This window comes from Gobio gobio (genome assembly GCF_949357685.1).
Source record: "Gobio gobio genome assembly, chromosome: 5".
Classification (NCBI taxonomy): domain Eukaryota; kingdom Metazoa; phylum Chordata; class Actinopteri; order Cypriniformes; family Gobionidae; genus Gobio; species Gobio gobio.
In genome coordinates this window covers 18,552,219-18,568,472 of record NC_137101.1, presented here as the reverse complement: position 1 = coordinate 18,568,472, position 16,254 = coordinate 18,552,219, and the positions used below count along the sequence as shown (strand labels likewise).

Genomic DNA, 16,254 nt, shown 5'->3' with positions numbered 1-16,254 from the left:
ACACACACACACACACACACACACACACACAAAAAACAGATCCTTTCCTATATGATGCATACTCTAATCATGCATGATTTTGAATAAAAAGGATATTCACAGAACTCTGGCACAGCCCTCACCACTTAATGCAAGTTCAGCCACCAGATGGCAGTCTTGGGTTAAAATAGTGGCCAATGAAATATTGATAATTGAAAGTAGATTTTGGGAAGGTGATCTTATGAAATATTGATAATTGAAAGTAGATTTTGGGAAGGTGATCTTTACTTTACTTTCTTATATTCCCTAAAAAGCCTTTACGTTTTTTTTTTTTTTTTTTTTGGAATTCTCAGTTCTCTGTCAGAAAGTTATTGTATCCTTTGGAATAGTGTCCCTTGTGTGAGAGTATGTGGAAGAGGCTGACATTGATTTCTCCAAGCTCTATGCAGATGGTCCAGGACCAGCCACGTTCAGCGCTACCAAAGCCTCGTTTCAGACCACATTGAACTTATTCAAACAAAGCCAGTAGACCAGGAGAGCAGTAGCATGTTATGATTGCGGATGGTGGTGTGCGTCTGGGCTCCAAGAATCATACAGGCTTGTCTTTGGGGCTTGAAAGAGTATAGGTTCATGTCTCCCCCCTTCTTTATGCACCCGTTTCAATCACACCTTAACACCTAGGCACAATATGCCCTACTGTTACAAATGGAGCATATGCAAAAGTCCCAGGAATTGCATGAAAACTTTTCCAGGGTTGCTACACTTCTTGTTAATTTCCGTAAAAATAGTCTCATTAAAAGAATGAAATTCTTAAAAAGAATTTCAACGTTGGCATATTTTATCATTTCTTTAACATAAGTGCTCCAATTTGTCAGTCATTAGGTGCATGCAGAAAAAAAAAAAATATATATATATATATATATATATATATATATATATATATATATATATATATATATATATATAATGTATTATATATCATAGGACCCCTGCAGCCCCTTGTGATTGTCAACAAGTCTCTTAAAATAAGTTATGTCATGACAACTCTCAGAGTGTTTGGCTTGGTAATGTATATGACAGTGTTGATATGTTCTTGTTGGAATAGATCTGCTACGCTGCTGTTGCAGATCAAGTAGGACTTGCTACTGCCAATACATACATGACACGCTGCTGTTAGCAAATATAGAATACACACAATATAGAATACATGATTTAGCCATAGCAAAATCTATACAGGTGGAGCTGGGGAAGGTGGAGGGTTTCTGAAAGTGTGATGCACTGCTACAGCAAATGCTGACCAAGGATGCATCTCAATCCGCTCCCTAGCTCGTGAATCGGTATATTGTGTTCACAAATTCAAGGACGCTGGCTCACTACATATTGGGACACTTACATAACAACTTCCTCATTATACAACATCATTACTGGTATTTATGAACAACAGCAGAGCTGATATCTTTCTGCTGACATTACTTGTAATGTTATTAAAAGCTACACTGTGTGATATTTTCACTCGGTGAAAAGGTATATGACCCTCCAGTGAATATTAGTTTCTGTTCCTCTCAATTCCGATTTCGTTTTAACTCCTACGGTGGCCAATTTAGTCCAAGATTAATATGGCTTCCAGTTCGACCTCGTCCACATTTGACACAGTGCCATCGAGTGATAAAACGCGAAAGGCGAAGCTTGAATTTACGGGTATGTCCCTCTTTGGCTAATGTACTTTCAAGATGGAGGGGCAACATGGCGACCCGCATTCAAACCCCTCACCCGCATGTATTTTCAATGGCATATTATAAACTTACGAGAATACTTTATTACTTGAAAGAAGTAAATATACATTAATGAGCACATATATTTTTGAAAGAACTAAGTGTTTTTAGCTAAGATTAAACAAAGAAAATGACACAGTGTAGCTTTAAAGTACATTATCGTTAGCCTCATAGCATAATTGCCCAGATCATATTTGGCCAAAAAAATTACGTAGGCTTTAATTATGCTATGAGGCTAACGTTATGATAAATACTTTGCTTGTTACATATACGAGCAACATTTTAGCCGTAAAAAAAAAAAAAAAAAGTCTGGCGATGTATTTTTATGCTGAAATATGATAATGGCATTTTTTTTTTTTAAATCTATCGCGTCATTGTGTGTAGTGAGTTGGCTCACGTGATTCAAGTTTCGTGCTTCAGAACTTTCATTAAGGGAACATAGTGAGCATCGATTCACCCTGGTTTTCACGGTGCATTATGGGACGTTTTAGGGAGCGAACGTTTTTAGTGCCCTGGAAGGATTCTGCGATTGAGACAGCCCTTAAAATGGTCGAATCCATGATCAGTGCCCTGACTACTGAACTAGGGAGCTGATTGAGACACCCCAAGTATTTGAAAGTTGAGCAGCGAGCTCATTGGCTGCTGATACAGCAGGAACCAATCAGCTGTGCCAGATGGAGATTATGATTGCAAGCAGATGGTGTTAAGGACCTTTCAGTCCGTCAGCCAGCAACTTTGCATTTATTCATGAGGTGCGATTCTCCAAAAATGCAATGATTTACGAATTGATAAGTAATGATATTTGTAAACACATTTTACGTTTGAATATATAGGATTTGTACGCTCATATATTTCGAGCTGTAAGGACAAAACCAACATAAATACAGAAAGCATATTTGCAAAAAAACAAAACAATTTTGAAGCAAATTTTTGAAGCGATTTTTTTGTTGTTGTTCTTATTTGTCATTGGCCCAACTTTTCTACCTTTTGGCCTCACACCTTCCTGCCCACACACACATAGCACAATTGACCTGAGAGAACCCATGTTCCCCCATCTGAGAGTCTCCTGTGCTTTTCTTGGAAAAACACGGCTCACGTCGTCTTGTGTTCCCACTTGCGCTTTAGTTTCCCATGCTTGTCTTCATCTTCAGGGTTCAACTGTTGAAGCACAAATAGCATTGCGTCTGTCTCCCCCACCACACATGCGTCACAATTGAGTGGAGGAAGTTCCCCTGTAGTGTTAGGAACGGGATTGCAGATTATTATCCTGGTGGAGTCAATGAGACAGTCTATGTACAGAGCACCTGTACAGAGTTTTTTTCCTCACACTCAATCGTTCTGCAATGAAAACTGCCAGCTCCTGCCGTTTGGCGACCTTTGGCTCAACTTTAAGCCAGCTTGGCTGAACACCACACCAAAAACACTGATACAATGCTTCGTAGAAAAAGGGGAAAAAAAATGGGGAGAGAGAAAAGTGTCTCGTTTCCCACAATTGTTAGTCTGAGTTCTAACCCAAGTGACCTATAAAATAAAGACACAGTGGAGTAAGTACAGTGACAGCGCATGAAAAATATGACTTTATTTTTTGAAAAAGGAAAACAGAAACACTCTCCAGTTGAATTCTATCCAGGTTACATCTCCGTCATCCAGAAGAACAGCTTTCGGTCCCCACCGACAACACAAAGAGGTAGGGTCCTGTGCCAGCTTAGACCAGCCCCCACAGACGCTGAACCAATCATCACAGGCTGCAATGACAATTGTGTACTATGAGGCTTGAGGTAGTTGGGTAACACATAAACAGACAAGTACGTCATTTTACAAACCTGTGGGTGGCCCAGATGATGCACCAATAACTGACTGTTTATTTTTCCTGGATAGCCTGTGGTAGCGAAAAGATTCTCATTTGCCCTTGACCATCTGCAGAAGAAAGGCCACCAGCATTATAATCATGAACAGTCCAACAAATAATGAATAATCTGATCTGTAGTAAAAAATTTACCTGAAATGTCTTGCCTTGCCAACATGAGCTGGCCTCTTTTCAAGTGGATAACTACAGGCAAAACACATCAGTATCATTTACAGACAGTTTAACTGACTCCCACATTACATCATGGTCAGCATAACTGCTCATTTGAATGTCGTTATGGTGATTTAGTGTGTAGGAGTTCATGTAAGACCTAAAAAGGTTTTAAGCCTTGATTCTCTTTTTGCCTTTTTATTTGACACAGGTGTCTTTCTCTAGCTAAGTTGATGTGTTTTGCAAATTATGGACAAAATCCTGATTCTCAGATAGATAAACTAAATTAAGTAGAACAGGGGAGATAGTAGACAATGTGCCTGGGTCATGCTGACCACACAAAACATTTCTGCTTTAAAAGCAACTCCCTGCACCAACAGAACACACCAAGAACAATGACGTTGACCACAGAGATTAAGTTGTGTTTACCTGGAGCGGGTAATGTCCCAGATCACCCAATCATTGGCCACCACAGCTCCAACCTTAATAGTGTTTGTGAGACACCAATCAGCTGACATGAGTGGCATCTGCCCACTGTCCAGAGACAGAATGGCATGTTGTGTAACAAGGTCATAGAAACGTATAGTGCCTTTCTTCTCCGCCACCATCAACTGTCTCAAACAAAGATATGTATTGATTTATTTTGGGTATACAGTGGGATCCTTAAGTCTGAAAACACACTCAATCAAAACAGAATTGACAGAATCAATGTTATGAAATAAAATGACAAATTAGTTCTTTGTCAGACTTTTGTTTCTGACCTTACAGATGTCCTCTGGGTGCCAGCAGACGCTTACACCAGGGGAACGCAGTCTGAATGAAGCGGTTTCATTACCATCAAGGTCCCACAGTCTTCAGGAAGGAAAGCAACAATATAATCTTCAGGTAAATACAATAAAAAAAAATGCAGAGATGGACTTTGTGGTAAATTATGTTACACACAATTAATGCTGAATGATAGCCAAAAGATAGTACTTTGATCAAAACATTGTGTAGGTTAAATTTTACATGATAAACAGGGATAAAGTTTACAGGGAAAAATTACCAGGGAGTAAAACAAGCCATGCGCACTTTTAACTATGTGGACATTCTTTTTTGTTTTCCCCTATTTTAGTTTCCAGTCTTTAGAAATACACAATTGAATCAAAATTATAAGTGGGGAAATAAAGTGAAAAAGACTGAGGTCATGAATGGGTTATTACATCACTCCTGTGCGTTCTTACCCTTTTAAAGACGCACACAAACTAAAAAAAGAACGATCAGAAACAGGACACTAATCAAAAGCAGCATAATCCAAATAAGCACACAGAAAATAACTTCCTTCAATAGATGTGGATTTTGATCTATAGAGGAGTAGACAGTAGATACACTATCATTTAGGACACGTGTGTTCCTTGGGAATCAAACCTATGACCTTGGAGTTGCTAGCGCCATGCTTGACCAGTTGAACTACAGGAGTTGCTGCCTGCAGCTGACCTGAAGAAGCAGGACTGCCAATACCTCTGAGTCTTTTCTTCCCAGGCACAGAAGCCTTTCACTCCAAATATGCTTCTTGAAGTTTGTGAAGGCACGCTAGGGCAAGTACAGATACAGCAAGAGGCCTGCAAGCAGACGCAATAAATCATTTGGACGGAGAAGACTGGAGATCAGATTCTGGATGGTTTCACTGGAGATCAGATCTTGGGTTTACCACATCACAGAGGCCCGAGTGAAGAGAACCACAAGTTCCCTCACATGAGTTGAAACTATGGAGGTTTTCTGGGAAAGCGTGGGGTAGGAGAAAGAGAGGGGAAAAAAAGAAGCCCTCCATTAATAGGAAAGACGCACAACCGCTTGGTTGATGAGGTCATTGAGAAGTCTTCATCAAAAGAAGGCCAAAAGCACTCCAAAGCCTGTCTGAATGTCAACCGTGCAGTTGGGTAGATTAATATCTTCAGCGGGGCGGTACTTGGAGGACATGCCTCATGCTCAACAGCTCCCAGACAGGGGTCTTTGTAAGCACCTAAGCTCTGTCCAACACATTTGCCAGGAACTCCTGAACTGTCCCCCCTCGTCTGGGGCATCTCTGCTCTGATCATGCTCCTTTGAGTGAGGTTTCAGACCACACCATACAAACATGGTTAAAACCCCTTTACTCAGAACCCCTCGCCAAGCAAGAGTTCAATTGCACGCAAAACCAAAACCGCCAGCCCTGACAACTACCAGGGTATTCAAGAAGGCGAAAAGTCAGCTCTCTACAACCCTGACAAAGCCAAATGAGGATTAAGACACTAAGCACACACAAAAAAGTGGGAAACATCACAGACAATGTGCTACTGCTATTGCGTAAGGCTCTTCAATGACTGACGCAGCATTGTGTACAATACGAGTTGAAAGAGATGGAAGTGTTTGAAGTCATGGAAGATCTAAGAGGGAAAACAAGGGGAGGGTCTGTCTGGCTTGTCTGTGTTTTCCCACACAGCACAACCGGGAAGCTGAGCTGAGCGTGCAATGTGATTTTTAGGATGGGGCAGGGGTGAGAAATGCTGAAATTGAGTTAAGAACTGTTGAAACAAACATTTATGGTGGTGACCAGGTCAGGGCCTAATTCTTTGTCAAATATGATGTGAATAACAGTTTAGACCTGACCTGTTTAAAACAACAGTGTTAGTTTTGTTTATATTCAGGTGCTCTCAGCAGCCAAAATGAGACTTTTTTTTGTGGTCTAGTATAATTTATCAATCATGAAGGGAATGAAAAGTTTAATATCTTGCACAGAAACTGGCGTGCAAAACTAACCCGAAAACAGCCATCATCACCAGACTTTATAGAACATAATGGCTTGGTTTCAAAACCTAATGAGCTGGTTCATAGTAGTACCATAAGAGTGTATATTACTACCTTTAGGGTACATATTCTAAGATACTAATGTGCCCCCTTTTGGGGTATAGAAGGTACAAATGTGTCTCTTTGAAGGTACTGCCCCAGTAACCTCTAAAAGTATTTTTGCACATTCATTGTGACAGTATAGACAGTCTTTTAAGGCATCACATGCACCTTTGGAAGGTGGTTCCAAACCGTAAGAAGCTAGCCTAGAAATCTAGACGTACCCTAGCAACAGCAAATCTAATTTGCAGCCAGGGTCGTCTAGCAACTCTCTGTTGGCTTACGAGCTGGAAAAACCAAACCCTGGTCAGGCCAATCACATTGTGTATAGAGTCGGTGGGCGTGCTTAATATAATGACGGCAGAGTTGCGGCGGTTCCACCGCTTCCGCGTGCTACTCGTAAACAAAGAAGCTGGCGAACAGCGGCCTTTCGAATCGGCTTTGGCCGTAACTCTGGAAGACTTGGAGTTAAGCTTTTCTTTGAGAAAAGAACAAAGAATGGAACTGAAGTCATTCTTAAAGGATTAGTTAACCCCAAACTGAAGATTTCCTGATAATTTACTCACCCCCAATGCCATCCAAGATGTTCATGTCTTTCTTTCTTCAGTCGAAAAGAAATTAAGTATTTTGAAGAAAATGTTCCAGGGTTTTTCCATTATATAATAGTTTTCAGTTGCAACCAAAATATATATATATATATGAAAATGAATATACTTTTTAACCTTAATTGTTCATCTTGTGCAGCTCTGCGAGGTGCTAAGGATGACGTAATCACGTCGGAACAGTCACACTAGACATAGGCAGAAGTACCACCCCCGTGTTTACAAAGCGCTCGTGTGAAGACTAATACAAGCGCCCTTTACCAAAAACACTACATTTTCAACTTCAAAATTAGGGATATATCGTTGTTTTACCTTTTTTTTGCTTAAGGGCGTTTGTATTAGTCTTCACACGAGCGCTTTGTAAACATGGGGGCGGTACTTCTGCCTACGTCTAGCGTGACCGTTCCGACGTGATTACGCCATACGTCTTCGCAGAGCTGCACAAGATGAACAATTTAGGTTAAAAAGTATATTCATTTTAATTTACCTTTTAAAATGACTGATCGTTTCGCTAGATAAGACCCTATTCCTCATCTGGGATCGTGCAGAGCCTCTGGAGCCCATCAAAGCACTTTGAAACTGCATTGATTTGGACCTTCAGCATTTTGGTTGCAACTGAAAAGTATTATATGATGAAAAACCCTGAAACATTTTCTTCAAAATACTGAACTAATGTGAACTAATCCTTTAAGACAGGACGATGTGTTCAGAGTTTTGCCGACCGGATATGGCGAAAGTTTAATCTATCAACTAAGTTAGCTCCGCTTCACCTTCTTTGTTGCTCTGGTTGGTTGTAGCGCTATCCTATTGCGTGCAGAGGGAATTTGAAAGACAATCGTTTATCCCGCCCCTCGGATTGAGCCCTGCCAATGGTGTGTTCCCAGACCCAACAGCTTGATGTGGGTCTGACTTGTCAGGCTAGTAAGCAGCAACATTTTGCTGCCTTCCAAGGTACCTTGTGTCAGTTTAGCTGCATAGTAAAGCCAAAGTCTATTGTGGCGGGTTTGTCCAGACTTGCTCCTGAAGGACCACAATCCGGCAGAGTTTAACTCCAGCCTGCTCCAACACACCTGTGTTTAGGATGGCCCTCTAGGAGCAGGACTGAAACCCCCTGTACTATTAGACTCAATTTGTAGTAAAATGTGCCCATTATGTGAGTGCTATTTGTATGTCAAGTGGAGTTGCTATGTTTTAAATAAGTTAATTATGATGTTCTATTTTGGATCAAACCACTTTTCTCCTTGCATTACATGTTATTCTCTAGAACTGCAGGTATGCTGCTGCCCCCTATGCTGCTTAATACAAAAGTAGGTCTTTTCAGCAGGGAAGGTGTCACACATACAAAAGCATTCCAGATGAAAGCCACATTTGTATCAAAAGCAGTTTGTGTGGCCTGACTGGAAAAGGTTCACTCTTTCTCTAACATTAACCTGATCTTTCTCTTGTTCCACCTCGCTGTTCCTCCTGCGTCCCATATTTTCTCAACGTGACAGAATTTAAATCTTTCTGCAGATGGAGCGCTCTACTGTTTTCTCTGGCTCCACAGGAGAGGGAGACTGAGGCTTATGGCGGATGTTTCCTGCTTCGATCCCTTCAGTAGCCCCTCTCCTCTCCAACCAAACACACTATCTCTGACACAAAATCTACTGACCAGAGCAACATATATCAACTATCTGCAACTAAATTCTAATGGGCATGTGTTAAGTATGGTTTTGGAGGGCACAATGGTTAACATTTGGCTGTTTTCCTTATGAGCATGACCACAACGAGACACCAAATCTCAAATCATAATATCAAATCTCTCATTTGAGCTGGCAGTTCAGGATTAGTGATATATGGTAACTGCAGTGGTTTGCACCTTACTGTGCTGTTGGGTGGGCCATGATTTATTCATAAGAAATGGTTATTATTTAATCAAAATAGTAAGCTGCTTCTAACTGGGCCAGTCTTAGGGGTGTTAATCATTACAAAAGGGGTTTCAGCACATCCAGGATCCAGCAGAGAAGAAGCCCATTATTGCCGAAGCTGCAAACTGAAACGCTTTCACCCCCAACTGATAAAGATCAGCGATTCCTCCTTTCATCACAGCCTGAAGCTCCACCAATATCAATAAAACAGCTGTCAGAGGAGCGATGGACCCAGAGCACTTATTCTCAATGACGCACCACCCCTATGATGAGTGTATGAAAACATTATCCCAGCGCAATGGGTCAGTGCTAACATGGGGTCACATGCTGACACAGGCGCTGCGTGCACCAAGAAATGCACTGGATTCGGAGCAGAGCCTCAAGCATGCTGATCCCAGAACAGACTTGATGGGGAAGATGATGCTTAATATCAAACAAAGGATGTAATATCTACTAGGCAAATGGCACAGAAATGGCAAAATCACCTGATCATGTTGAGAAAGTATGGTTACACCATCCAAACTTTAAGACGTATACCATAAAACTGTCAGGGCAAGGTCTGCATAAAGGATCCAGTTGCTGAAATTTGGATGTCTATAAGGAAAACTACCGTCTTGGTCCTCATCCACCTTGAAGTCATTAAGGTTTGCAAGCTGGGAAGACTAAAGCCGGGCCATTGAGTTGTGGCAGGCCACAGCACTACAACATCCAGGTGTGTCAGTTACATAGCTCTGACGCAAAAGGGAAGACCCGAGACTCCAGGAGTGCTCTCTTACATTACCTCTGACTGCCAGGAAACCGCACTTACCTCAGTGGCTGATTGGTGGGGCCACATTCAAGGAGCTCGTTAACTGTGGCCGTGGAGAGGAAAAGCCATGGCTACTGATTGGATTTCCACGTTTAACCAATTACTTAGAAAAACTGTGCGAGCAAGTGGCGGTTGACGCTTACGCAGAGCAACGGCGAGCAGTGTTGTGTTTAGTGTTGGGTTTCAGTGTGGAAATTTGGTCAAGACTTTCTGCATCATTAACAGAGAACAGAACACACTCACACACGCACACACACACATATATTTTCGCTTTCTCACACTCATACACACGGACTAGAGTGCAACTAACCTGCAAGTGTGGTCATCGCTGACAGAGGCTATTTGCTTTCCTTCTGCAGGCTCAAACACTAGATGATTGATGTAGCTGGTGTGGCCTTCCATCACCTAGGAAACACAAGAAATCCAAAAATTGGAATACAACATTCATACAGTGAACAAGTCAGCCAAGGACAAAGACTTTTCCGTACAGATAGATGGGTGTACAGTCAACACCTTGACATTATATATTGATATTTTTCAGCCTCTTGACAATATTCGTGAACCTCTTTAAGTGATGCTGATGGATAGTTCAATCGATCTTTCATTGGAATCGATTTACACTTTTTGAACTGATTCACGGAAATGAATCAAATTTTCCAATTGGATTGCCTTTTTTGGAACTGAAGTTTAACAGCCAATTAAAAGCACATTAAAATCATTTCGATATTGACACATTGTGTAATTTTATATCACCAGCAAAATCAGTGCGAATATATAATGCATTTTCAACCAGAAAGACCTACCTTTACGTCACAGTTGTTTTGGAGATCGGATGTCCACAGCCTGATTTTTTTGTCTGCAGCTGTGGTGCAAAATCTGAAACGGGAGCAAAAAAAGGGATAAAATAAAACACTGCATTTAGTCACCATCATGTATGTGGGTGTGTAATAAACCACAGTCAGACAGTGGAGAGATTAAAAATCTTAAAGACAAACAACTAAAGTCAGAATTTCATCACGCCATTTTCACATTTGTCTGTTCAAAACCAACCAAACCTAATAAAACAGCTCTGCCACTAATCAGGAGCAGCAATTATTCACACAATTACACTAACTCACCTCTGACAAGAAAAACACTTTCAGTTAGAGAATCGCACGCACATTTTAATGTTACTATACCACACACAGAGACAAAATCTTCTTACATCCTCTATCAAATAAGAATCACATGAGTTCTTGTCACGAAAGGTCCAATTACAATCACAAAGTTCTATGATAGAACATGTCTGTCTTTGGCTAGATTATTGCGCAGTACCAGCTGAAAACCAGTCAACCTTTCAATAACCTCTGACTCTGTGTCAACCGACACGCCCAGGAAACCTTAAGATCTCTAGTACTCCGTTCCCAAGAGGTACACCTACAGTGAAGAAGAAAATAAACCCAAATAAGGGGCAGTGCACACAGTTAAGCACGCTACACCTTCCGCCCTGACCACAGCATGGCCAGGAAATAACTCTGCCCTTCCCATGCTGCTAAAGCAACAGGAAACTTCCCCACCGGGAGCAGAACCCTCCCAAGTTCACAGCTTAAGGAAGGACATGTCAGACTGACAACATCTTATTAGACCTCTTGATACAAACCAGATCAAACTACGGCTGTGACAGACACTTTCCACTGCTTGACATGAACATACAAATCTTGGTAATGAATCGATCCCTGGAAAATGGGTCTCTCAGTGATAAAAACATGTTCTGAGAAAGCACATTTATTTGAACAAAAATGAGTATGTTTGTGCATGTGTGGTAAAATATCTCAACTCTCAAATATCGCAATTGACTCAGACATCAATTAGGAAGGGAAATTCAATAGTGCAATACAGAGAAAGCATATTTATCTAACATTTAAAAGAATATCAGGATTTGTGCGGTAAAATAAATCAATTATCATATGCTGTGTCTGAGCCTCTAATGAAGAGAATGAACTCGGCTGTAGATGAATAACTATATGGTGTCTGGCATCAAGACCTGTGCTCCCTCCATACACCATCATAATTCCACATCTTCTATTACAAAAACAAAGTTACATTATAATCCATCAGTCTCATTCGGTTTTACCCCGGCATAAAAAAAGCAATACATGTTCAAAGCCATACCTGATGACCGGAGGGAGCTTGTCCAGACGGGTTTCAGGGCTCCATGCGATGGCGTCCACACGCACCCCATGCACGAGCACTTGCAGAGAGGTGAACTCTACACCGTCGACCTCTGTGTCTTCCTCCTGCACAAATACAAATCACTAGGGCTGTGGGCACCATCACTCAAATGCTGACATACAGACATGACTGGTAAAAACTGTGTTTTCTTATATAGATAGATATGGATGGTTATATAGGATGCATACTATGTACTTTGGCTGCATGAGAGATTGCAAACTCTCTGAGTAGGTACTTCTTTTGCTTTGCCACAGTTAAAAGGTATATTTTATGTAGTATGAATGTCTGTAATGCAATCCAGATGTACTACAAAGACGTCACATGACCAACAGCATGACTTCGCTAAATCCTATCATGTGGCCTCATATGAGTTTTATGAATACTGTAAATTCGGACATATTGTCATTGTTTATTACTATATAGAAGGGAAGTATGCATCTTCGGATGCAGCGCTTATGCACATTTATGAACATCTAAATTTCCTTGACAACCAGCTACTTTTGCCAAAATTGGAAGTGAAAAAAAGTGCATCCATCCGTTATAAAAGTAAACGCCAGGGCTTCAAGGGGTTATAAAAGGCCTTCTGAAGCAAATTGCTCGGTTTTTTAAAGAAAAATATCCATATTTAACTTAATTTAATTTAATTTAAATATCTAGCTTCCACCAGACCGCCTATATTTAACTTACGAAGAAAGTGTATCTCCTCTCACAGTTCAAAATGCTTACGCTACATCCTACATCGTGTCAGTTACGCTTTTTCCGCAAGATGAATACAGAAGGCGTCTGGCGGGAGCTAGATATTTAACTTTATAATGTGTTAAATATGGATATTTTTCTTACACAAATGCATTGCTTAGCTTCAGAAGGCCTTTATTAACCCCCCGGAGCCATGTGGAGATCATCCATCCATCCATCCATCCATCATAAACATAGTATGCATCATGGATGTGCTTCAATCTCATGAGCCTCGTTCACTGCTATTATTAAGCTTGGAAGCGTCAAGATATTTATTAATATAACTCCAACTGTGTTCATCAGAAAGAATTCAGTCATATACACCTAGGATGTCTTGAGGGTGAGTAAATCATGGAGTAATTTTCATTTTAAAGTGAACTAATCCTTTAAGCAATATACTGCTTTTAAGAGCTGCTTTAAGAGTTTATATCATATGTCTAATATAAATAATGACATTTACATTCGATATGCAACTTACAGTTGGTTGCAAAATATTTTGTCAATATACACAACTAATTCTGAATGGCACTCAATAGCAAGTTTTCTGATTAACAGGACCATGGTAAGGAGTCTTGAAATTTTTGTACAAACTATTAAAAAAAATTAAAGGCTGAATCCGAAATCACCCCCTATTATTATTTGGGCATAATTTGAAGGGACAGACATTTGTAGTGGTGTCCGACACAATAGTGGATGTTATTGAGTGCACTCATTCATTCCCACATTTCACTGCAATAATGAGTGTACAACTGATGTACGAGTAACGGCTGTCTGAATTATCTCACTCGTTTTCATACACTCCTTCAAGAGAACTGTATTTAGTGGACTAACATAGGGAATAGTGATTTAGGGTTTAGGTGGCGATTTCGGATTCAGCAAGAGTATACTGCACAGTACGTATGCTAGTAAACTGTTCTAAACATCCTATGAATTTCATGTAAGCATGGATGTTTTGTCAGTAAAACTGCTTGTGCTTTTGTCCACTTTACATCCGCATACTATCCACTAGGGGTGTAACAATATATCGCAGTACAAAAATGCAACAATATTGCTGCGTCCCAGGCAGGTTTTTGAGCCCGTAAGTTACAACTTTAAACCACGACTCACGACTTTGTAGCGTTCCAGGCAAAGTCACGCCAAACTGCCTGAGCACGAGGAATAGTGGTAGCTAGATGTAAACAAAGCATGGCGGACCGTACGGGGCTTATGCTCATTTACAATCATTTATTTTGCCAAAGGTGTTTACTCCTGGCTTATTTGAGGGAAACGGAGGAGAAAAAACAGCGCATACGGCAAGAGAAGCTGTTATACCTTTTATTTTACGTTATTTGTATATTTGTTTCATAAACACTGCATCCATAGGGGCTGCCATTGTCGTTTCGCGGGCTATGTAACGTCAGAGCTCGTAACTGGGAGTACATCGATCTAGTACGAGTTCACGTGTGGGAAGTTACTGGAAAAACACAGGTTACTGGTTGCCTGGAACGCGGCATATGTATCGTGGATAGTGACAATCTTTATTGTGTATAGTTCACCTAAAATGAAAACACTGTGTGAGAAAAAAAAATCAATTTTACAGAGTTTTAGTGTCAGTACTACATTAAACTACTATAATGTTGAATATAATGTATAATAATGCAATGGCTGAATATTTGTGATTGATAATGCCAAATGTTGTTACCAGTAAAAAGTGGCATACAATATTTTAAATATATCTTATTGAATTATTTAAATATATAAATATTTTAATATATCTAATCAGTGACATCTAGTCAGTGCAAGCATATTTGTCTAAAATAATTCTGTATTTTCAGCTTCAGAATCATGAATATTTGTATTCTGGTGTCACCATTGTCCTGTGCATTGGGTTACCACCAAGCCTATTCATCCCCAATATAATGCCAAATTTTGCATTTTAATCAACTATACATTTTTACCATAACCTTTTACCATGTCTTGGAGTATCGCAATAATATCGCATCATGATATGTATTGAATCGTGACATGAGGGTATCTATCCACCCTAGATAGTATTCGAGATTGGTTATCTTGAATACTATTTAGTTCCACCTGTGATCAAATACACCTGAACCAGTCCATCAATGTTCAAATCATAGACAGGTGTGCTGGAGATGGATTGTAGTGATGTAGATCTCCACTGGAGAAGGTTATAGATTATAGAGAACCCTTGCCACAGACTGATCAATCTGGTGGACTACTGTTCTTACCTTAAAACGACAAGTGCCCACGACCACATACTGGTTTCCTCCATAGGCCAGGAGTGAAGCAGGTGAGCCACAGTCATATGGACTGAACTCCACTACATGAACATAGTCCTCGCAGGGCACTGTGTAGGTTGCAGAGCGAACTGTTTCATCCGGCATCTTCCATCAAATGATTCTTTAATATTTAGATGAAAAGGAGTTACTTTCCCTTCTAAATAAGTAACAGGGGAGAAAAGAAAATGCATTTTATTTGGAGGAAAATGCCACAATGGTCTGCAAAAGTACAGTATATCTGAAGTGCTGTAATAAGATGAAATGTTTAAGCTACTGTGCAGACAAAAATCTTCGAAATTGTATAATAAACTCTAGAACTTAATCTTTACTGTACCTCATATACGTTATGTAATAATGAATGCATTACTCTACTTTTTATGTATTTCTTTACACTCTCCACACATTTATGTCTCTGTCGAAGTTGAAAGTGAGCTACACTTACAGCACAGTCATGTGCAACGAGTCTAGCCGATTCATGCGCATGGAAATAAATATTTAAAGCTTTATACAACAAACCTGGGATAACTTTATGAAGATCGTCTGTTCGAATGAGTGAGCAGAGCTCATGCGGCGCTTGTTCTCAGCGCGCTTTCTGGTCACGTGACCGCGTTTGTTTTCTTCCAGGTTAGTGACGTAATCGTGACGCAAGCCCATAGAAATATCTGGAAATGATTTTGGACCTGCTTTTAATGGCATTAGGGGAAGCAAATATTATTTAATTTACTGTAAATTGCATGTTTACCCCTGCACAACTTTTTTGTTAACTTATAAATAATCATACATTTATGTTGTTGTTATTATGGATATGCTTAATAAAATGCACAAACGATATAAACAAACGCAAAACGCATTGATTAATGCTTACGTTTATTGCCAGTAGGTAGTATATGTGTTTGTTTCTATAAACGAAGAGAAAATAGAGGAAATGTCCTGTCCCTGCACTCATATAAACTGTGTTTTAAAAGAAATGGAGGATATAGCGCTCATATTCTTCCACATTACCATATGAGTTTTGTTTCTTGTATTTTTTTCCTCAAAAATCTACACTGAATATACACATGTCGATTTGGTCTGAAAGG

The 16,254-nt window shown here is 40.1% G+C and overlaps 1 protein-coding gene across 3 annotated transcripts; it reads right to left on the bottom strand.

The window, feature by feature from the left end:
• Window positions 1–1,028: 1,028 nt before the first annotated feature.
• Window positions 1,029–16,254, bottom strand: nup37 (nucleoporin 37). 3 transcript variants are annotated; one of them, XM_079817840.1, is made up of 12 exons: window positions 16,041–16,252; window positions 15,692–15,837; window positions 15,125–15,332; window positions 12,102–12,226; window positions 10,754–10,826; window positions 10,261–10,355; window positions 4,530–4,620; window positions 4,198–4,379; window positions 3,751–3,801; window positions 3,575–3,668; window positions 3,360–3,496; window positions 2,476–3,272 (listed from the first exon to the last, which is right to left on the bottom strand). In XM_079817840.1, the coding sequence occupies exons 3-11, from the start codon at window positions 15,278–15,280 to the stop codon at window positions 3,383–3,385; spliced, it is 981 nt and encodes a 326-aa protein (XP_079673966.1). In that variant the 5' UTR covers window positions 15,281–15,332; window positions 15,692–15,837; window positions 16,041–16,252; the 3' UTR covers window positions 2,476–3,272; window positions 3,360–3,382. The 3 variants fall into 3 exon arrangements, with proteins under 3 accessions (XP_079673964.1, XP_079673965.1, XP_079673966.1); XM_079817838.1 differs by having other exon boundaries at window positions 1,029–3,496; window positions 15,692–15,858; window positions 16,041–16,254; XM_079817839.1 differs by having other exon boundaries at window positions 1,029–3,496; window positions 16,041–16,253.

Bases quoted from the DNA above. Each gene is read 5' to 3' on its own strand.
- nup37 (XM_079817838.1), bottom strand. From the start codon at position 15,280: ATGCCGGATGAAACAGTTCGCTCTGCAACCTACACAGTGCCCTGCGAG. The intron at 10,356-10,753 runs GTAGGTCTTTCT...TGTGTTTCCTAG, and splicing joins AAAACAACTGTGACGTAAAG to GTGATGGAAGGCCACACCAG. The intron at 4,621-10,260 runs GTTAGTTGCACT...TCCTTCCTGAAG, and splicing joins AGCGATGACCACACTTGCAG to ACTGTGGGACCTTGATGGTA.